The sequence below is a fragment of the Xenia sp. Carnegie-2017 genome, unplaced genomic scaffold (genome assembly GCF_021976095.1).
Source record: "Xenia sp. Carnegie-2017 unplaced genomic scaffold, XeniaSp_v1 HiC_scaffold_6, whole genome shotgun sequence".
In the NCBI taxonomy this organism is placed as follows: Eukaryota; Metazoa; Cnidaria; class Anthozoa; order Malacalcyonacea; family Xeniidae; genus Xenia; species Xenia sp. Carnegie-2017.
In genome coordinates, this window is record NW_025813526.1 from 20,723,878 (window position 1) to 20,742,790 (window position 18,913).

Genomic DNA, 18,913 nt, shown 5'->3' on the forward strand with positions numbered 1-18,913 from the left:
AAAAATGACTTGCTGCTAATTGCATCTCATTTCTTTATGTTTTTTATGAGACAACGCTTTAATTTTTTAAGGTTTGTTGCCTGCGTAAAGCCTGGTTCACATATGACTGAGACATGACTGAGGCATACCTATGACGATGCCTGCGTTGTTCTTAAGGCTAAATGTAAACACTCATCGCTGACACACTAATGATGTTTCAGACAGACGTAGGAGTTACCTGCAGTATACCGCTGAAATGCCGTAAAAGTTGAGTTGTGTTCAAGTTTCCCGGCATGTCGACGGCTAAACGGCGGTGTACGGAACATGTTTTGGTTATTTATGTTAAATGTTAACGCTTATCCGATAGACCGGTGATTTCCCATCATGCATTTGGGTAAAAGATGGCGGATGAATTTTCAACACAGGAAACATTATTTGCTTTTTAATTCATAGGTTAAAACGTTTTCAAAGGCAGTATTGAGAAATGTCTTCGACGAGGATGGGGGCATCACATTACTAAGATATAGTGTAATTTATATTTCCACTTTTTTATATACCATTCCCAAATTTTATTAATTTAATCGTTTGTTTGTTCAGAGATTTGATAGTAGACACCAATGTTCGATAGACTAGTGAAACGCAGGCAATAACGAGATGTTTTTGACATTATGCAGATACATAACATAAAAAATGTAAACAACAAAGTTGTAGTGGTTGTGTTGGCAAAACCTTGTTATGATGTTGTGTTTTGATACCCAACAGTTTGAGTTCCCACCCATTTTTGTCAGATTATATCAATCAGGCTTACATTAGAAAGTTTGTATACCAACTTGGAACAAACCCCCCTGAACAGATCACAGCAATTACCGGCACCTTACAAACGACCTATTCACAATACAAACAAACGATCAACTAAAAACATTACACTTCACACTAATTCACAATGACAATACACAATTGACACCCACACATTACAACTAAAAACATCATACCTAAATCACACATCACAACTAAAAATAAAATATTTCACTTCACACTAATTCACAATGACAATACACAATTGACACCCACACATTACAACTAAAAACATCACACCTAAATCACACATCACAACTAAAAACATTACACTTCACACTAATTCCCAATGAAAATACACATTTCCTGTACACACAATACAATGACGTAAGAACCAGATAACAAATACGGCTAACCTGACGTTTACTCCTCATTTGACACTGAAGATGACTACCGCTAAGGTTGTCGAAACGTCAGTCAACAACAACAAAAACAGTCCTTCTCTGGACTATACCAACCTGGACGATCTACATTTACAAACATGTAACGATACTCCCAGTATCAAACTATTTACTTTAATATAGATACAATTAATCAATACAAAGTTTGCGGGGCACGGTCTGTTACAATGGAATGGGGCGAGTTATCGTTTGTTTATACAATTTAAGTGATTTTTTGGGCCGTCTTTGGTTTAACCTCACAAAGTTAAATCTATAACAAATGTGCTTCGCCAAGAAAATACTCTAGTGAAAATGTGAAATCTCTATTTCATCAATATTTTAACGATGATAATAAACCATCAACGTTTGGTGGTTATATTGTTTACCTCTGACTGACCATAACTTTCTTCAATTGTTTTTGAAAGTCTCTTAATGTCATTCCATATTCCATATTTGTTTTAACTTCTCTAGTTTAAACATAACAGGACAATCCAGTGATGTACAGCTCAGTTGTTCATCTCTAGCTCCACAACACTGAAAACATATCTATAATATGAAAAAAAATTAAATGTCATGAAAAAGAAAAACCATAATTATTAGATTGTTTATTATGCATACCTCTTTAAGATGACTGTATTTTCTTTCCCAGTTCCCCACTCTACTTGCCAGAATAAAGACAGATTTTTGAGGGTTGCTACGACAACTTTGACACAAACCGTGCTGTGTTAATTGTTCACATACAGGACAGTGTAGAGTTGTAAAAAACCGAGAAATCGAACGCTAAAATTTGTTCAAATAAATTAATTTAGCTTTTACATCAAATTCATGAATGTACTTATGACAACTAACTTTTTGTTTACTTTTTGTTTACTTTTTGTTTACGATGTCGAGGGATATAGCGGGGTAGTTGTGTATACCATGAAAACACATCAACTCCAATCAAGGAAAAAACTCGATCCAATGGAGGAAGTATTTGTTTCTGAACATAGTACATGGTATTAATACGTAGATTTTTATCATTTAACACATCAATAGGACTGAAGAAAATTAAAACAAGAAGATTGTTTAATGAAGACAATCATATTTATACTAAAGTATTTATTAATAACATTCCAACAGCTTTTGTCATGATACATAACGTAAAATAATGAATGACTGCAACATTTAAACTTACTCTTTAACCAATTGAATCAATGGTAGTCCAGGACTGCCGTTAACAATGACGTAGGGTACACGTTCTCCCACGCGAGGTTCCGCGCGACGATCACGTGACAAATGACGTCTATACAAAAAGAGAAATAGTAAAATTGTAATCATGACAACAATATAAAGAGGATTTTTCATTTCAACAATAAAATGAACCTTGCAATTTCCAAAGCTGGAACACATGCTTTTGGTTTATATCTTTTCATACCACGATATTCCTTAGCAAAGATGAAATCCTGAATCGATACTCTATCTTTCATCATTTTAACGAACTGCCGCTGGACAAACTTCTTCACAAGACTCACGTCTCTTTCTTCAAATAAAATCCTTAAAGACTTCTCTAAAATCTGTTAGAAAAATAAAATCACAGCTGCTTTGAACTCAAAATTACTCCCCACCTGCAGAATCTTGGGTGATTGGATGACACAGTAAATATTGTCGATTGTTCCATACCTTAGCGACCGCTGGACATGTATCTCGCCGGACAGTCTCTATTCCTTTCGCATCAAACATTGGATCTTTCTGTTCTAATGTTTCGTACATATAACCAACGTAACGTTTCTTTGTTTGAAGAACACAAGGCATATATGCCTAAAAATCATCCCTAGTTATACATAAATGTATCATAAAGTCCAAATCTCTCAAAAAGATACAATTTTACAGTAGATAAAAACCTTTTCAAACTTTAGTTTCACAGGTTTAGGATTCTTTGCAGTAACAGCATCAACAACTTCTTTTCCAATCTTAAACGCTTCCTCTTTACTAGCACCTTTTACTAATACGAAAAGACTATCGGTGTCCCCATACACGACCACCCCAGTCATCCCTTGTGTTCACGAGATTGATAGCTCGTTCCAGAGTCTCGCGTGCTTTACGAACAATGGCGTCAGCAATCTGATGAAAACAGAAAAGAATATTCAGATGGTTTTAAGAGTAAAATGAATCCAGTATGACAATAAGCACTTGATAGATTTTCAATCTGAGAATGTGACTTAGTCCAGGCTCACGATAATCATAATAATCAACATGTATCTATATATATATATTATATATTTACCAATTATCTGTAGTAAATATATTATATATTTATTGTATCTAAAATATATATGTGAATTGGTAAATATATAATATATATAATATAGATACAATCAATACAAAGTTTACGGCACAAGGTCTGTTTAGATGGAATGGGAGAGTTATCGTTTGTTTAAATTTCTATCATGAATACAAAGTTTACGGCACAAGGTCTGTTTAGATGGAATGGGGAGAGCTATCGTTTGTTTAAATTTCTATCATGAATACAAAGTTTACGGCACAAGGTCTGTTTAGATGGAATGGGGAGAGTTATCGTTTGTTTAAATTTCTATCATGAATACAAAGTTTACGGCGCACGGTCTGTTTAGATGGAATGGGGAGAGTTATCGTTTGTTTAAATTTCTATCATGAATACAAAGTTTACGGCACAAGGTCTGTTTAGATGGAATGGGGAGAGTTATCGTTTGTTTAAATTTCTATCATGAATACAAAGTTTACGGCGCAAGGTCTGTTTAGATGGAAAGGGAGAGTTATCGTTTGTTTAAATTTCTATCATGAATACAAAGTTTACGGCACAAGGTCTGTTTAGATGGAATGGGAGAGTTATCGTTTGTTTAAATTTCTATCATGAATACAAAGTTTACGGCGCAAGGTCTGTTTAGATGGAATGGGGAGAGTTATCGTTTGTTTAAATTTCTATCATGAATACAAAGTTTACGGCGCACGGTCTGTTTAGATGGAATGGGAGAGTTATCGTTTGTTTAAATTTCTATCATGAATACAAAGTTTACGGCACAAGGTCTGTTTAGATGGAATGGGGAGAGTTATCGTTTGTTTAAATTTCTATCATGAATACAAAGTTTACGGCGCAAGGTCTGTTTAGATGGAATGGGAGAGTTATCGTTTGTTTAAATTTCTATCATGAATACAAAGTTTACGGCACAAGGTCTGTTTAGATGGAATGGGGAGAGTTATCGTTTGTTTAAATTTCTATCATGAATACAAAGTTTACGGCGCAAGGTCTGTTTAGATGGAATGGGGAGAGTTATCGTTTGTTTAAATTTCTATCATGAATACAAAGTTTACGGCGCACGGTCTGTTTAGATGGAATGGGGAGAGTTATCGTTTGTTTAAATTTCTATCATGAATACAAAGTTTACGGCACAAGGTCTGTTTAGATGGAATGGGAGAGCTATCGTTTGTTTAAATTTCTATCATGAATACAAAGTTTACGGGCAAGGTCTGTTTAGATGGAATGGGGAGAGTTATCGTTTGTTTAAATTTCTATCATGAATACAAAGTTTACGGCGCACGGTCTGTTTAGATGGAATGGGAGAGTTATCGTTTGTTTAAATTTCTATCATGAATACAAAGTTTACGGCGCACGGTCTGTTTAGATGGAATGGGAGAGCTATCGTTTGTTTAAATTTCTATCATGAATACAAAGTTTACGGCGCAAGGTCTGTTTAGATGGAATGGGAGAGCTATCGTTTGTTTAAATTTCTATCATGAATACAAAGTTTACGGCACAAGGTCTGTTTAGATGGAATGGGGAGAGCTATCGTTTGTTTAAATTTCTATCATGAATACAAAGTTTACGGCAAACGGTCTGTTTAGATGGAATGGGGAGAGCTATCGTTTGTTTAAATTTCTATCATGAATACAAAGTTTACGGCACACGGTCTGTTTAGATGGAATGGGGAGAGTTATCGTTTGTTTAAATTTCTATCATGAATACAAAGTTTACGGCGCAAGGTCTGTTTAGATGGAATGGGGAGAGCTATCGTTTGTTTAAATTTCTATCATGAATACAAAGTTTACGGCACAAGGTCTGTTTAGATGGAATGGGGAGAGTTATCGTTTGTTTAAATTTCTATCATGAATACAAAGTTTACGGCGCACGGTCTGTTTAGATGGAATGGGGAGAGCTATCGTTTGTTTAAATTTCTATCATGAATACAAAGTTTACGGCACAAGGTCTGTTTAGATGGAATGGGGAGAGCTATCGTTTGTTTAAATTTCTATCATGAATACAAAGTTTACGGCACACGGTCTGTTTAGATGGAATGGGGAGAGTTATCGTTTGTTTAAATTTCTATCATGAATACAAAGTTTACGGCGCAAGGTCTGTTTAGATGGAATGGGGAGAGCTATCGTTTGTTTAAATTTCTATCATGAATACAAAGTTTACGGCACAAGGTCTGTTTAGATGGAATGGGGAGAGTTATCGTTTGTTTAAATTTCTATCATGAATACAAAGTTTACGGCACACGGTCTGTTTAGATGGAATGGGGAGAGCTATCGTTTGTTTAAATTTCTATCATGAATACAAAGTTTACGGCGCAAGGTCTGTTTAGATGGAATGGGGAGAGTTATCGTTTGTTTAAATTTCTATCATGAATACAAAGTTTACGGCGCAAGGTCTGTTTAGATGGAATGGGGAGAGTTATCGTTTGTTTAAATTTCTATCATGAATACAAAGTTTACGGCACACGGTCTGTTTAGATGGAATGGGAGAGTTATCGTTTGTTTAAATTTCTATCATGAATACAAAGTTTACGGCGCACGGTCTGTTTAGATGGAATGGGGAGAGCTATCGTTTGTTTAAATTTCTATCATGAATACAAAGTTTACGGCACGGTCTGTTTAGATGGAATGGGAGAGCTATCGTTTGTTTAAATTTCTATCATGAATACAAAGTTTACGGCGCACGGTCTGTTTAGATGGAATGGGGAGAGCTATCGTTTGTTTAAATTTCTATCATGAATACAAAGTTTACGGCACACGGTCTGTTTAGATGGAATGGGGAGAGCTATCGTTTGTTTAAATTTCTATCATGAATACAAAGTTTACGGCACACGGTCTGTTTAGATGGAATGGGGAGAGCTATCGTTTGTTTAAATTTCTATCATGAATACAAAGTTTACGGCGCACGGTCTGTTTAGATGGAATGGGGAGAGCTATCGTTTGTTTAAATTTCTATCATGAATACAAAGTTTACGGCACACGGTCTGTTTAGATGGAATGGGGAGAGCTATCGTTTGTTTAAATTTCTATCATGAATACAAAGTTTACGGCGCACGGTCTGTTTAGATGGAATGGGGAGAGCTATCGTTTGTTTAAATTTCTATCATGAATACAAAGTTTACGGCGCACGGTCTGTTTAGATGGAATGGGGAGAGCTATCGTTTGTTTAAATTTCTATCATGAATACAAAGTTTACGGCACACGGTCTGTTTAGATGGAATGGGAGAGCTATCGTTTGTTTAAATTTCTATCATGAATACAAAGTTTACGGCGCACGGTCTGTTTAGATGGAATGGGAGAGCTATCGTTTGTTTAAATTTCTATCATGAATACAAAGTTTACGGCGCACGGTCTGTTTAGATGGAATGAGGAGAGCTATCGTTTGTTTAAATTTCTATCATGAATACAAAGTTTACGGCGCACGGTCTGTTTAGATGGAATGGGAGAGTTATCGTTTGTTTAAATTTCTATCATGAATACAAAGTTTACGGCGCACGGTCTGTTTAGATGGAATGGGAGAGCTATCGTTTGTTTAAATTTCTATCATGAATACAAAGTTTACGGCGCACGGTCTGTTTAGATGGAATGAGGAGAGCTATCGTTTGTTTAAATTTCTATCATGAATACAAAGTTTACGGCGCACGGTCTGTTTAGATGGAATGGGGAGAGCTATCGTTTGTTTAAATTTCTATCATGAATACAAAGTTTACGGCACACGGTCTGTTTAGATGGAATGGGGAGAGCTATCGTTTGTTTAAATTTCTATCATGAATACAAAGTTTACGGCACACGGTCTGTTTAGATGGAATGGGGAGAGCTATCGTTTGTTTAAATTTCTATCATGAATACAAAGTTTACGGCGCAAGGTCTGTTTAGATGGAATGGGGAGAGTTATCGTTTGTTTAAATTTCTATCATGAATACAAAGTTTACGGCGCACGGTCTGTTTAGATGGAATGAGGAGAGCTATCGTTTGTTTAAATTTCTATCATGAATACAAAGTTTACGGCGCACGGTCTGTTTAGATGGAATGGGGAGAGCTATCGTTTGTTTAAATTTCTATCATGAATACAAAGTTTACGGCACACGATCTGTTTAGATGGAATGGGGAGAGCTATCGTTTGTTTAAATTTCTATCATGAATACAAAGTTTACGGCACACGATCTGTTTAGATGGAATGGGAGAGCTATCGTTTGTTTAAATTTCTATCATGAATACAAAGTTTACGGCGCAAGGCCTGTTTAGATGGAATGGGGAGAGTTATCGTTTGTTTAAATTTCTATCATGAATACAAAGTTTACGGCGCAAGGTCTGTTTAGATGGAATGGGAGAGCTATCGTTTGTTTAAATTTCTATCATGAATACAAAGTTTACGGCGCAAGGTCTGTTTAGATGGAATGGGGAGAGCTATCGTTTGTTTAAATTTCTATCATGAATACAAAGTTTACGGCGCACGGTCTGTTTAGATGGAATGGGGAGAGCTATCGTTTGTTTAAATTTCTATCATGAATACAAAGTTTACGGCGCACGATCTGTTTAGATGGAATGGGAGAGCTATCGTTTGTTTAAATTTCTATCATGAATACAAAGTTTACGGCGCACGGTCTGTTTAGATGGAATGGGGAGAGCTATCGTTTGTTTAAATTTCTATCATGAATACAAAGTTTACGGCGCAAGGTCTGTTTAGATGGAATGGGAGAGCTATCGTTTGTTTAAATTTCTATCATGAATACAAAGTTTACGGCGCACGGTCTGTTTAGATGGAATGGGAGAGCTATCGTTTGTTTAAATTTCTATCATGAATACAAAGTTTACGGCGCACGATCTGTTTAGATGGAATGGGGAGAGCTATCGTTTGTTTAAATTTCTATCATGAATACAAAGTTTACGGCGCACGATCTGTTTAGATGGAATGGGAGAGCTATCGTTTGTTTAAATTTCTATCATGAATACAAAGTTTACGGCACACGGTCTGTTTAGATGGAATGGGAGAGCTATCGTTTGTTTAAATTTCTATCATGAATACAAAGTTTACGGCACACGGTCTGTTTAGATGGAATGGGGAGAGCTATCGTTTGTTTAAATTTCTATCATGAATACAAAGTTTACGGCACAAGGTCTGTTTAGATGGAATGGGGAGAGTTATCGTTTGTTTAAATTTCTATCATGAATACAAAGTTTACGGCGCACGATCTGTTTAGATGGAATGAGGAGAGCTATCGTTTGTTTAAATTTCTATCATGAATACAAAGTTTACGGCGCACGATCTGTTTAGATGGAATGAGGAGAGCTATCGTTTGTTTAAATTTCTATCATGAATACAAAGTTTACGGCGCAAGGTCTGTTTAGATGGAATGGGAGAGCTATCGTTTGTTTAAATTTCTATCATGAATACAAAGTTTACGGCGCACGATCTGTTTAGATGGAATGAGGAGAGCTATCGTTTGTTTAAATTTCTATCATGAATACAAAGTTTACGGCGCACGATCTGTTTAGATGGAATGAGGAGAGCTATCGTTTGTTTAAATTTCTATCATGAATACAAAGTTTACGGCGCACGATCTGTTTAGATGGAATGAGGAGAGCTATCGTTTGTTTAAATTTCTATCATGAATACAAAGTTTACGGCGCAAGATCTGTTTAGATGGAATGGGGAGAGCTATCGTTTGTTTAAATTTCTATCATGAATACAAAGTTTACGGCGCAAGGTCTGTTTAGATGGAATGGGAGAGCTATCGTTTGTTTAAATTTCTATCATGAATACAAAGTTTACGGCGCAAGGTCTGTTTAGATGGAATGGGGAGAGCTATCGTTTGTTTAAATTTCTATCATGAATACAAAGTTTACGGCACACGGTCTGTTTAGATGGAATGGGGAGAGTTATCGTTTGTTTAAATTTCTATCATGAATACAAAGTTTACGGCACAAGGTCTGTTTAGATGGAATGATGAGAGCTATCGTTTGTTTAAATTTCTATCATGAATACAAAGTTTACGGCACACGGTCTGTTTAGATGGAATGGGGAGAGTTATCGTTTGTTTAAATTTCTATCATGAATACAAAGTTTACGGCGCAAGGTCTGTTTAGATGGAATGATGAGAGCTATCGTTTGTTTAAATTTCTATCATGAATACAAAGTTTACGGCACAAGGTCTGTTTAGATGAAATGGGGAGAGTTATCGTTTGTTTAAATTTCTATCATGAATACAAAGTTTACGGCGCAAGGTCTGTTAAGATGGAATGATGAGAGCTATCGTTTGTTTAAATTTCTATCATGAATACAAAGTTTACGGCACAAGGTCTGTTTAGATGAAATGCGAGAGTTATCGTTTGTTTAAATTTCTATCATGAATACAAAGTTTACGGCGCAAGGTCTGTTAAGATGGAATGATGAGAGCTATCGTTTGTTTAAATTTCTATCATGAATACAAAGTTTACGGCACACGGTCTGTTTAGATGGAATGGGGAGAGCTATCGTTTGTTTAAATTTCTATCATGAATACAAAGTTTACGGCACACGGTCTGTTTAGATGGAATGGGGAGAGCTATCGATTGTTTAAATTTGTATCATGACAAGATCAAAGTTACCTCAACACAAGGCATTCGTCCTGAGAAGTTTGCGGATGTGTAACCATAAGTGACATTTGCAATCAACTTTAAAGCAAGTTGTCGAGCATCAAGAAGTTGAAGAAGAGTCTAAAATGTAAATTATTTATGATATTGAATGATTAAAGAAAACAAACGAAGAGTGGAAAGGCATCTTTTTTGTACATGATGAAAACTCCATGACGTTTTAGCTAATGGATCTTATAAAAACATCAAAAATCGCTTCAAAAACAAAGGTTTAATAAAACCAACTTACTTTATCATCTTTACAATCTTTCATAGCTTTCTTTACCATAATACGTGTGTCTAATATCTCCTCTAACATTCTAAAATAAATCAAACTTATTGAACATATAATAGCCAAAGATATCAAGACCCATTTAGGAGAGCAAAGACTTAAGAAGGAACGCTATGTACATTGCAAAATATACAACAAAATGCAAATGTTATTTTTTCAACAATCTTTTGAATCAATAAAATGTGACTTGTAACCAAATGAATGTGAAATATCCCACATTACCTGGGTAAAATTCCTCGTCTTATGTTAGATTTTACAAAACAGAGCCGTTGGCGCTTACATGAATATCATCTTGCAGTTTCTGAAAGGAAATGTATTGTTTAAAATGTATTGCTTGTCGTGATGGTAATTTATTAAAATTCTCACCTCCAGTAATGTTGGAGGAACATTCAACGATGTACAACCAAACTCAAAATGACCAATTCTATCAACAAACGCAATAAATATTAAAAAAATTAACTGAAAGAAAATACGTAGAAGGTTTGTATTCAAAAATTTTTCAACTCGGGAAATGTAGTTCTTCAACAACACATTAGCTAAAGCCTTAAGTAGCGCAAAGTTTAATGGTGTTAGTCGAAAAACTCAGCCAAGACGAAAATGTAGCGTTTAAAGGTAATTTGAGGAAAATATTTTACAAAGGTTAACACTTACTTATTTAATCTGGCAAGCTTTCCAAGATAAGTGGAATAACAATAGTTATAGGCTATGATCATAGAGGGATAAAGAGATTGAAAATCCAACACAAGAACGGGATCAACATAGAAACGAGATTCGGGCTCCATGACCAAAGGGATACATTCTGGTGCATCCATTCTAAGGAAGTTTAAGATAAAATGGGCTTCATGACCAAAGGGATATATTCTGGTGCATCCATTCTAAGGAAGTTTAAGATAAAATGGGCTTCATGACCAAAGGGATATATTCTGGTGCATCCATTCTAAGGAAGTTTAAGATAAAATTTTCAATAATCTATCTTTTTTAATGAATAAAATAATGAATAAAAGTAGGAGTGAACAAAATAACATCTTAGGAAGACAATATAGAATAGTTGCATATCGCTAAACGACAATGTTAGATTAGTTGCTTATTGTTGGGGGTAATATGAAACAGTTTTGTATAGCTGAGGGATAATGTGGAACAGTTGTGAATCGCTGAGGGATAATTTCTTACCTAGCTCTCTGCTGTATACTTGGTGAAACAGAAATATAATTCATTGGTTTTGTTAGACGAAACATCATCGACTCAACACGAAACTCAAATAAAATAAAAATAATTTCCTGCAAGACTTAACTAATTTAAAATAGTTATTTGGCTTTAAATCTATGAGTGAAATAAAGCGTTGATGATAGAAAGATTATAAATGAAGATAGCGCTCATCAAAGATGGAAAATTTAGTAGTAGTGACAATTTAAATATGAAAGTATTATTGAGTAAACATAAGATAAAATGGCAAAATAAATGTGTACCATTAAGTAATTATAAGTCCATTGAAGATCAAATTATTCCTAAGCATTATTAATGAATAATTTTTACCTGTGAACCACGTGATATGACACTGTAAAAGAGTATCCCATAAAGCCTTGCGAACTCACTTGTCCTGTTAACGAAGTCGAGCTGATTCAAAATCCTGATGTTGCCTTGACAACGAATGACGTAGTGCTCCACAGTTCTCCAACGATCATGAGGTAGTTTCTTATCCCACCATTGTGTGAGCTGACGATAACTGTACAGCGGTACTCTTTCGTGCAGTACGTGGTATGATACATTCTCAAACGAGTAGACATTCAAAGTCACCTAAAAGAAAAATAATCAAACTGCGATCTTTATTACTAACATTTTTACTATATCAATAATGTCAAAAATGTTAACAACTTTAACTTTAAATTGTCACCAAAGATTGTAAAAATTATTTTGGTAAATAGAGAAAGATAAATGAATCATTTATCTTATTCAAAATACAGTCATCATAATGTACTCGTACTAACGGAATGGAACACAGAATTAGACTGCAGAGCGTCACAAAGCAGTTCTAATTAGTTGATAATAAAAGAAGCTAGTTTTACTTTTAGATCGATAAAAAAGATTGTTACAAAATGACCTAATGAACAATAATGAAAATATGACCTAATCAATGATGGTTTATACATGATGGTTTATGCATGATGACGTAATCAATGATAGTGTATACATGATGACGTAATCAATGATGGTGTATACATGATGACGTAATCAATGATGGTTTATACATGATGACCTAATCAATGACGGTTTATACATGATGACCTAATCAATGATGGTGTATGCATGATGACCTAATCAATGATGGTATATACATGAGGACGTATCAGTGATGGTGTATACATGATGACGTCATTAATGATAGTATATGCAAGATGACGTCATCAATGATGGTGAGTACATCATGACGAAATCAATGACATCACCAGATACCTCGTGTTTCATAAGTCGCCAAACATTTAAAATAATTCTTCCCGTAATTGTAATCTCTGACGTATGATTAGCTCCCCACTTGTCAATTTCCGCATCAAACCGCGCCGTACCGGAAGTATCCTGCACTCGAGATAATTGTGACGCTATATCAATCCCAAGAGTCGTAGCGCGTTGTATAAGATATCCCCAAGACAACATTTGAACTTCAAAGCCCAGCAAGATGTCAGGATCTTTTTCATGGACAATTTTAACCAAATAATTGATAACATCAGTTTCTTCTTCCACTGTTACAACCTCAAGATTTTTTGAATTACAAAAATGACGCTGTAAGTTTCCTTTTACATGGGATGTTTTTGTCGTGTCTGTGGCACTTGTAGACTTGAAAATAAAAACAAAAAGAGTTCAATGCAAGTTCATCGTTTAATCATCTGAAATTGCCATCGTAAAATAACTCCCTTACGCAAAAATAACTCAAGTTTAAGTTCACTGACAGACCATAACAACATCTGATTAATTGAAAATAGCGAACAGAGAAATATAGTTTTCCAAAACGTTTTCCAATTTAGCCCATGTATAATCATAAGAACAATTTTTACAACTCCTGAGATATGAAATCCATAAAATGTCAATTACCTGACATACGTCATCATTAGTATTTCTAATTTTCGTCATCTCTCGTAGAGTTACTATCACTCCAGTTTCATATTTCTTCCCATCTTTTGTCTCGTTTTCAATATGATAAAATATTGCACAAATAACGTCAAACTCTGGGTCGGGACGTAAACTTCTCCTTGTTCTTACATGAAGTTCTACACTCAGCAAAGTTAGAAATTGAACCTAAAAAATTAAAAAAAACTGTGCCTTAAAATAAATAGCCTAAAATGTTCACAATACCTTCCCAAAAGTATCGCTATGGGTAGTTTAATCTTTAATCTTTAACCATTCTAATCTCACATTAAAAGTGCCTATATCATAACATCACCTATACGATTTTTATGGTTTTGAAGAGAACTTAAAAAGTTACTAAATAAGTTTCAAAACATTTTTTATTTACTTGAATAGTTTTTGAAAAATTAAGCTTTGAATTGCCATTTTGGCTCGTTTTAAAAAAAATTTCCGTCGTCTTGGGGGACTGGGACTCAGGAACGCGTCCTTTGTCATTTACTATAAAATGAATTACATTTCCGCTGACCAGTTGGGAAAATCGTAAATAAGTTCACATATAATAGTGAATTACACATAGTTCAACTATTTTACCTACTTTAACTATTTTCTAAGTCTAGTTTGGTGAACATTTAACATTTTCATAACCAACCTGGCGAAGGGACTTGGCATCTTGAATATTCGGTTGAGAAATTTGAAATCCAAAACTATTTGTTGGTGTAGGTCCTTCAATATAAGATCCTTCACTGAGAGATGTTTGTTGTTGTGCGCCAGGTAATGGATAGTCCTTTTGGAAAGAGATAAGAATTAAATTGTACAATATATTTTAAGTGAAGACAATTGATATTCTTTCTTCAGCAAGATTCAAACTGACAAAATATCATCCACAACAAGACAGTAGCTAAGTCAGCCGTTCCTACTCCTTGTTGAATTTTTGTAAATACAAAGGAATCAAGTAACAATACGAAACAACTTTGTAACAATATGTAAAAACTGTGTAACAATATGTAAAAACTTTGTAACAACAACATTGTAATATCAATTATGTATTACAGAAAAATGCGCAAATACATACAATTACGTAGCAATGACGTAACCGTAAACAAAGAATAATAATATTAAGAGGAAAGAAAATTTCCTGTTTATAGCACAATTATCAAACACTGAAAATAAACAATGTTTTACCTTTTCGTGATTCTTGAGTAAATTTCTCCTTAGGTTTTGTAGTTTTAAATCTTTTTCCTTGCGGGATTCTTCATTATTCTTATCTTTAATATGATCTATAGGAGTACAATGCCATACTTTATGACTTTTATTTTCACAATCAACTACAGGTGTACTGTGTTTTGGACCAATCACGTGACACGATAGAATGTTCCCAGAATTTCCTTGACTTTCCTCATTTTCTTGTAAACTTTGACCGCCACTATTTTCAAGCAGTCTATGTTCTGTCACAAACGTCTCTCCATTAACAAAATTCGCATTTTTTGGAATTTCGCAATCCTCTGAAACAATATCAGAGGTATTCAAACGTTCATTTTCAGGCCTTTTTGTCAACATCCATTTCTCGACATCTTTCCTCGTTGGCGGTAGTTTAACTGGAGTGATTATCACGTCACGATCTCCCATTAAGACAATCTTTAGTTTTCCAGGTATATCCTTATATTGAGGAAAATTACTAATTTTACTCTCTGAAGCTAGACAGTCCATGAGTAAACCGTTGTCCATCTTGGATACATATTGGTCTTGGAGTTCCCTCAAAGTCCTGAAGTTCCCGCCAAGATTAAATTCAGGAAGCTCTTTTACCTGCAAACAAAATAACAATCCAAAATTAAAGGATGACTAACCAACTAACAAAGGAAACGATGGAATTATCATAACATTCCTGGATTAAAGGATAGTTAACCAACTATGAAAAGAAAGGAGGGACACGATAAGATAAAGTCCCCAACAAGCATAGGAGAGAGGGGGATTATGATGCAAAGTTAGAAGATAAAGACAAAAAATAACATTGCATTCAACATGGAGGTTTTTGATTTTTAATCTCCAATTTTCATTGCTCATTATTTCAAATAAAATTACATGACAACAGTTCACTAAGACCAAAGTGTAAACAACAAAAATAAAAGTAAGAATGGAGAGCTTACCGATAATGAAGACAAATGAAGACGCCGTCCACCGACAACCCTAAAACCATATCATGTAAGAAACATTCAGGAACGAATCCAGCCCGTTTTTTTACACCTACACTGCAAATAATTTTGTCAAAGTTGCTAGCAAAACAACGAATGGAATTAATTTAAAAAAAAAAATTTTGCTGAAAAATTTGCATTGTATAGGCAAATGTCCGGGCTGGTTTCGCCAGTGGAAACACTCAAAATTATTAAAGACCCAAAGAGCACGCCATTTTAAAAAAAATACATTTCAAACATCTTTGCATTTAAACGAAAAGACAAAATAAACAAAAACAATGTCATTTTTAAACAAGAAACTAAATTCCTTACTTCGTTGTCAACGGTAAATCATTGGAATCACTACAAAACGCTTTTTGATGACGAACATGAGGTAGATTGTAGATATGACGTGTTTCTTTAACATAATTTGGTGAAGGAGGCATCCTTGTTGGTTTCCAAATCTTCAATTCATAACTACCTTCTGCCTGGGATAAGTTGATCTTTTTGATTTTTGAATGGGGTTCTTTTTGGTCTTTATATACTTGGTAAGAACTATCTTTATTAACATATAGTTGATTATAACCATCACTATCCTCAAATACTTGACGACAACCATCATTATCCACAGCTACCTGATTACAACCATCATTATCCGCATATACTTGATTATGAACATCATTATCCACAGATACTTCATTACAACCATCATTATTCACAGACACCTGATCAAAACCATCATTATCCACAGATACTTGGTCACAATCATTATTGTCCACAGATATTTCATAAGAAACATCATTATCCACAAAAGCGCCTTTAATATGTTCTTTCTTGTGTAAATCACACGATATTTCCATGTTTGAAACATCACAAACAACTTCTTCACCCTTTATTACATTATTCTTACTAAAACATTCTCCAGTCCTTTCTAAATTTAAGTCACTGACCTCGGTAACAACAGGAACTGTATTACTATCAGGACTTTCGAGGTTATTACTCGTACCAGAGGACTGGTGACCGTCAAATGACTCATCAAGATTCCATTTAAAGCTTTCCTCATCTGGTGGAAGCCTTAACACCATAGAACTTCCACTAGAGCACCCATCACTATAATGACTGTACAAAGGATGTTTTTCATCGGTCAAACACAAAGATTCCGAAGGTGAATCAATAAGATTTTCACTTTTAGATTCACTACACACAGATCTGTGATCAACATGTTCCAAGTATTGATCAAAATTCTTTTCAGTTTGGTTTGGTGTTAAGGCAAACAAATCATCTTCAAAATCCAATTCAACATTCCTCGAGCAATCTTCCACAACAAAATCATTAAAACCATTATCGTTGACAGTTTTTAACGACTCCAATACTGAAGATATACTGTGAACACGGTGATCTTTAGTTGTTTTTGTTTCAAGAGAGTTGATAACATCTTTATTTACGATATCACCGCACGATAAAAATACATTATTTTCGTCGATAAATGTGATTTGAAAATCGCTTAATTTCCCACATGATTTGTCAACCTTGTCATTCAGTGAGATATTATCCTCAATAAAGTTAGGTTCATCAAAGGATTTCTCAATCCTTTGAAGTTCATGCTTATCCACATTTATCATACAATCCTCACAAGATACGTTAATAGAGTCAGCGGACGCGTTTTGTAGAAAGAAGAAAAATGAAGGTGTGTTTCCATAACTAGAATGATTTTTCTTAACTAAAGTATTCTTCTCACAGTTTTGCAATGATGTAAATTTATCTTTCATATGTATAAAATCTTCCATCTTTTAACACTATCTTCATCATTTTTGTTCTTTCCACAATTCACAACATCTTTAGGATGCTCCGCAAATTTAGGCGACGTTTTCATTTTTAAATCTTCAACAGAAATCTTCTCCAGCCGTACGCAAGCATCCATTAAATCTCTTGAAGAATTTCTTCTGTTTCGTATTTTATTGTTTCTTAGTTCATAATCTCTGCGTTTTTTATTATCATTCGTCTCACTCCGACAATCGATGACTTTAGCTTTCGTAGATCTTTTCTTAGGACGTTCACGCTTCTTCTTTTCTTTAAAATCATCATTATAACCACCATGTTTCTTTGCAATGGCGTTATCCTCATTTCCTGTTTTGTCACCTCCGTTTTCTCGCAGTATCGTGAGTTTTCATTGTACTTTTGGACAGCGTTATCCTTACATAAACTTATTTGATTCATCCCAGAAGTTTTTACTAAATTCTTGCAAACATTTTCATTTTGAAAAGTTATCAAATCACCACAATATTTTCCTTCCATTTGTTAGACATCTTGAATTGGATTTTTCTCAACAATTGAAGACACTTCCACGTCACGTTGGACATCATTTCTATTCAAGTCAATCTATTTCTTGTTAAAAGAAACAGCATCATGATAAGATGAACTATCGTCTTTGGTCACCACTTTTTCAGTTTTATTTAAAGTAAACTGTAAACAGGGGGACTTTTCTGATTTTCTTGTTCCTTTCAAATTATTTGTAAAACTATATCCGTACAAACAAGATTCTTGTCCTAAAGTTGAAGTTGTGCTCGGGCCATGACTGTTAGGATCAAATAAGTCAGAGAGATTTTTCTTACAAGACACAGAACTAGTTTCCATACATTCATTTTAGCAAACATTTGATTTTTTCGACATAAGTTTGGTTCTCGTCTTCAAATTATTTTTCCCACATTCATTCGCCTCATTTGTGCCAAATGAACCCTGAAATACTTTATTTTTATGAAAATTTTTGATGAAAGTTGCTTTAAAATCATCATCATCGTGATCATCACAGGAACTTTCGCTTAACCAAAGTTCAAAATCTGACGTTTGAGATCCACTAGAATCGTTCTCAGTACAACGTAAATGTTCTCTGACATTTTTTGAAACGCCAAGATTACGGAATATCTCCTTTCCCTTCTTTAATCCAGACATCTTCTTCTTTCCTTTTGACGTTTTTTTAAAATTATTAGAAACAGAAATTATTAGATCCATCATCTTCACGTTTTTCATTGTATTTGTTTTAGAACCCATAGAATAACTCTCCCCAGATCTCCCTCGTTTATTTGATGGATAAAATGAATGGAAATCAGGTAATTCTTCATTAACATTGTTCTTACTTCCTCGAAATGGACTTGTTGGTGTCATCGTTTCTCGACGTTTATTGTCATACGTCATCATTTGCCGAGAAGAAATGTGTGTTGATGTATCAACGTCATTTTGAGTTT

At 34.6% G+C, this 18,913-nt stretch overlaps 2 protein-coding genes across 3 annotated transcripts in view; one reads left to right on the forward strand and one right to left on the reverse strand.

The window, feature by feature from the left end:
* The window catches only part of LOC124458424 (DNA polymerase zeta catalytic subunit-like), a 61,288-nt gene extending 43,823 nt beyond the window's left edge, over window positions 1-17,465 (reverse strand). The window contains 22 exon segments of the mRNA XM_047008436.1: window positions 1,601-1,760; window positions 1,833-1,994; window positions 2,086-2,251; window positions 2,389-2,496; window positions 2,577-2,767; window positions 2,874-3,011; window positions 3,095-3,233; window positions 3,235-3,314; window positions 10,071-10,178; window positions 10,345-10,414; window positions 10,609-10,651; window positions 10,654-10,687; window positions 10,753-10,810; window positions 11,038-11,199; window positions 11,557-11,639; window positions 11,920-12,180; window positions 12,838-13,215; window positions 13,471-13,674; window positions 14,153-14,287; window positions 14,686-15,306; window positions 15,648-15,687; window positions 16,005-17,465. Of these exon segments, the coding sequence (XP_046864392.1) occupies window positions 1,650-1,760; window positions 1,833-1,994; window positions 2,086-2,251; window positions 2,389-2,496; window positions 2,577-2,767; window positions 2,874-3,011; window positions 3,095-3,233; window positions 3,235-3,314; window positions 10,071-10,178; window positions 10,345-10,414; window positions 10,609-10,651; window positions 10,654-10,687; window positions 10,753-10,810; window positions 11,038-11,199; window positions 11,557-11,639; window positions 11,920-12,180; window positions 12,838-13,215; window positions 13,471-13,674; window positions 14,153-14,287; window positions 14,686-15,306; window positions 15,648-15,687; window positions 16,005-17,458 (4,746 nt within the window). The 5' untranslated portion in view covers window positions 17,459-17,465 and the 3' untranslated portion in view covers window positions 1,601-1,649.
* The window catches only part of LOC124458426, a 60,806-nt gene that overhangs the window by 13,493 nt on the left and 28,400 nt on the right, over window positions 1-18,913 (forward strand). The gene's annotated exons all lie outside the window — the stretch shown is intronic.